General features: G+C 56.2%; 1 protein-coding gene across 7 annotated transcripts in view; it reads left to right on the top strand.

The window, feature by feature from the left end:
* The window catches only part of LOC113203409 (actin-binding LIM protein 1), a 46948-nt gene that overhangs the window by 21711 nt on the left and 21088 nt on the right, over window positions 1-4149 (top strand). Inside the window, exon 2 of one of the 7 annotated variants that reach the window (XM_026418086.2) lies at window positions 2444-2473. The exons of the other annotated variants lie outside the window; for them this stretch is intronic. Coding sequence (XP_026273871.1) covers window positions 2444-2473 — 30 coding nt within the window. The remainder of the gene's footprint in view (window positions 1-2443; window positions 2474-4149) is intronic. 7 annotated transcript variants of the gene reach the window in all.

The raw sequence follows: 4149 nt of genomic DNA, 5'->3' as shown, positions 1-4149 counted from the left end.
TCACACAGTCGGGTTTCCAGTGTAGCACCTGCCAGGTGGCCCCGACCCTTGGCCATGCTAATGTGGGGCGGGCCTCCTGGGCCGGCCGCCGTGGAGGTGGAGCCAGGTGCTTGAGGAGGAGACACGTCCAATTAGTGTCGCTCGCGTTCGCATACCACTACGCCAAAATTAAAAGTTGTGTCTGCCCTAGACATGGTTGCCACAACTCTGGAAAACCTTGAAAACCTGGAAAACTCAGGGAAATATAAAACTGTCTGGGAAATCAGGGAAAACTCAGGGAAAATGAAAAAAGTCAGGGAAATTTGTTCTAATCAGTCCTCAAACTGCTTTCTATTTTCTGTGTAGGTCAAACACACATTTTGACGTCCAAGTTGGTTGTTTTGACCCAAAATTTTTCGCGCTCGCTTCGCTCGCGGTCTTCTACCATAAGGCCGTGGTCCTCGGCAATTCGGAAGTTATTTGTTTACCCCTGGAACGGTGCTTAAAAGTCAGGGAAATGTGGGGGGAAATGGTCTGGAAATCAGGGAAAACTCAGGGAAAAATGGAAATGAAAATTTTGTGGCAACCATGCTAGAAGTGTTGATTTGTAAAGATTTGAAGGCCGGAAAATAGAACTCAGGAAAAGTTGCGGGGAAAACGAAAAAAACAGGGAAAACGTAAATTTTGAAAAAGCCCTCATTCTGAATTTTACCAAATTTTCACGGAAAATTTTCCGAAAAAAAGACGTTCTTTCCGAAAAACTTGAACTTTTCCGGAAAATTAAAATCTCTATTGATCTGCATACTATGCCTTTGACGACGTCACTTTGATTATGATCTCTTGCGGGTGTGTTCTTGTGGACGGTCCTCTAACTGCCCATTTCTTTTTGCTTGCAGGTGAGTGCGGTGTAATAGCAGGAGGAGCCTGTTGCAGACCCCCTCGGCTCGGGCCCCGGACGGGACGCGGGCAAGTAGTGTCGGAGGGCCTCGCGACCCCGCCCTGCCACGCCACGCCCCGCCACGCCACGCCCCGACACGCCCCGCTACGCCACGCATTTGGCTCGCTTCCTTTCTCATTATGCCATCATTCTCTATCATCCCGCACAAGGTCGCGGGCGGCTCTCTGCACTGTTGTCTCGTGCCGACCACCGGGTCAAAACGGGGGCGACCTCTGCAGTAAGCAAATGAGGAAAAGAGGGGACGTCGCCTCCTGTGTCCGTTGGTGGCATTAATTATATTCCTCAAACGAGGCCCTGAGGAAGGATTTATTCCCAAGTACTATACTACAACACACAAATAAGTGAAAGTGTCGCTCCCAACCCTCCCTGCGCTGCCAAGCCTTGTTGCCAGGGGGGTCCCGCCCCGGCGAGGGGGTGGAGGAACCTGCACTGGGTCAAGGTCAGGCGCCACGCGAAACCTACCCTCGACACGGGACTTGGAGAGGGAGAGGGGGGGGGTGAGTTGGCATTTCGCGCATATCCTTATCTCAGTCCAATTTTTTTCTCTTTTTTTACGACGCCCCCCCCCCCCTCTCTTGTTTACTTCGTTGGTCATTCTTTGTGGTTTGTCGCGTTGCAGGCTGGCCTATGGGACGGCTGACGCCTCCCCCCTCCCCAAATCCCCCCCCCCTACTTCCTCCACTTTTACCACCCCCTTTCTCCCTCAAGGTCATCTCCGCGCGCCGGTTTGGCGCAGGGTGGACGTGGGGGAGGATTTGGGCGGGAGGGAAGGTATAGAGGCGGACGTGGCCTCGGGCGGGCTTCATGCGAGAGTCGCTCGCGACCAGGACCAGGCCGATAGCTTCTCGTGGGCTCGAGGGCTAGACCCGAATAGACCAAAGGGACGCGATACACGCAGCTTGCCTAGCCCGCGGCCTTCTCGACGCAAGATGCTGATTATTTGCCATTGAAATATGACGGCTAGACGGCTATAGGCTATGCCTGGGAAGCGATAGCTCAGTGGTCTGGTCTAACGAGCGCTATCGCAATCGCAGATTGCCGTGATCGACTCTCGACGCGCGCCTATTTGGCTCTCGCCCCCCTCCCCTCTCTGACAGCCCCGCCCTACGCTTCCTCTCGACCAGGCTTATTTCATCCCATCGCAATCGACTCTCCCGGCTTTTACACGCCTCACCGACTCGTTCTCATCTCGCTCTCACATCCCTCCGCGCCGCGTCGGCGTGGCGTGGTGCGGCGCGGCGCGGCGTGGCGTTGTTCACCAGGGTTCTGACAAGTCTAAAAAGTCAAAGGGACACAAACAATTCTTGTCAGGGAAATCATGAGAAAGTAATTTGAAAACCCTGGAACAACCCTGTTCGCGCCATTTTCCCACAGTGTCACTTGCGAGCGCACTGGTTGTCATAATGTTGCTGATGGTGTTTTCAGGTGTTGTTGTTGTTGTCTGTTCGTCTGTTTACTAACTCTGTTCTCTGTTCTGCTCTGGCTAACACTCACTGTCGCTCTCAGCGGAGACTGAGCACCTCCGACAGCAGGATGGTAAGGCAACTGACCCGAGGCCGAGTCTGCCGTTCGCCACGTGTGCCATGTGCGTCGGGCGCGGGGGGCTGTCTGTGCGCCAAACAACCGAAAACATTTCAAAAATGGCTGTTTTAACCTTTGCGATGAAAACAAATGGCGAATTTGCACCGCATGCCACTTTGACGAAGACGAAACAAAAATAATATATGTGGTGCGCGGACGTGCCCCCCTGCCCTGGCCGCTTCTCCGCTTTAGCCGTGCAGCCAGTGCGCGCGGGCTCGAGCCCGGGACCTTCGGGGACCTCAAGAGACCTGCCTGCGACCTGCGATGCTTTTACTTATTGTCTGCCCTTTAGACGGTGGCGTCTCTGGAGCTGAGCTGGTTGTGGACAAACTTGCTTTCACACGCTTTACCATTGAAAGAGTGTGTGTGTCGCACAAGCTTTGTACTTTGTACTGTTATAGAACACAAAAGTACATAACGTCGCGTGGAGCTAAAAGGCGTGGCACGTGCCTTGTGCATCGTGTTTTTGTAGCAGCGCAATGTTTTCACCTTGCCTCGCCTTGGAATGTCCTCCTCACAGACTGGATATCACCGCCCCACCGGCACCCGTGCCCCGCCCCGCCCCGCCCCCACCGCTGCACTCCTGTCGAGCTTTCATCCCGGTGCACGAATAGAACACACGCTTGTCGGTCGCCGTTCGTTGATGTCGGTCCGCCACGCCCACGCGCGCGTGCCGTGTCGTGCTCGGGGAGGTGGTGGTGGTGGTTTGGTTCACTGACTTCTGACTGCATTCCCCTGCCACCACCACCGTGAGGGCGAAGGCGAGGTGGGGGTGGGGGGTTAAAATCGCCAAGTGTGCGGAACTAACATCATGATTGCTATTAGGTTTTTGTTTTGAAACTACTGGTGTGTTTTGAAATAGGAGGGAAGGGGGGGGTGTACTGAATGTGTTTAATCTGTGTTTGAATCCTTCTTCGCGCTTGATATATACCCAGGTATAAGGGTGGGGGCAGGGGGGAAGGTAATACTCAACTCACGGGTGCTTCTTTTACGATGGTTCGCGGTGGGTCGCGGTGAAGGAAACGGACAGCAGAACTCCGCCAGCGGCCTGCAGTGCCGCCGCGGCCGTACTCGGCGGGGCGTGGCTATGGGGAGGGTCGCGTTTTGTTCGAAACCCCGCCGACGGTCGCCGTGTGGAGGGCCGTGCGGAGGGCTGCGCGGAGGGTGGAGGGCGGGGATGGCTCGCTGCTCGCTGCACTGCACGCAATGTTGGGGGTGGCCCGAGTCATGCGGGGCGTGGCGCGCGCCAGCCGGGGGCGGCGCTGTTCGCTGGAGGGGGCGGCGGGGGTTGTTGGGGAAGGGCGGAGCGGGGCGGAGCGGCTGCAGCAGTGTATGAAGGGTTGGGTCGGTTGCCGACGGGGCGCGGCCGACCATCGGCCGACCGTCGGCCGTTGACACTCGGGCTGGGCGGACTGTGCGTGTGTTTGTAACCGCGTGGTGTGGTGGCGCGGATACGAGACCTCGTCGGGCACGCGGCGTATTTCGGTCTCCGTTATTCCTGGCGCCCCCCCCCCCCTCTCTTATACACGCCCCCCCCTGCATACTATGCCTTTGACGACGTCACTTTGATTATGATCTCTTGCGGGTGTGTTCTTGTGGACGGTCCTCTAACTGCCCATTTCTTTTTGCTT

Source organism: Frankliniella occidentalis, unplaced genomic scaffold (assembly GCF_000697945.3).
Source record: "Frankliniella occidentalis isolate FOCC.00 unplaced genomic scaffold, Focc_3.1 Scaffold14, whole genome shotgun sequence".
Classification (NCBI taxonomy): domain Eukaryota; kingdom Metazoa; phylum Arthropoda; class Insecta; order Thysanoptera; family Thripidae; genus Frankliniella; species Frankliniella occidentalis.
Note: the sequence above shows the minus strand (reverse complement) of the source record. Positions and strands in the feature narration are given on the sequence as shown.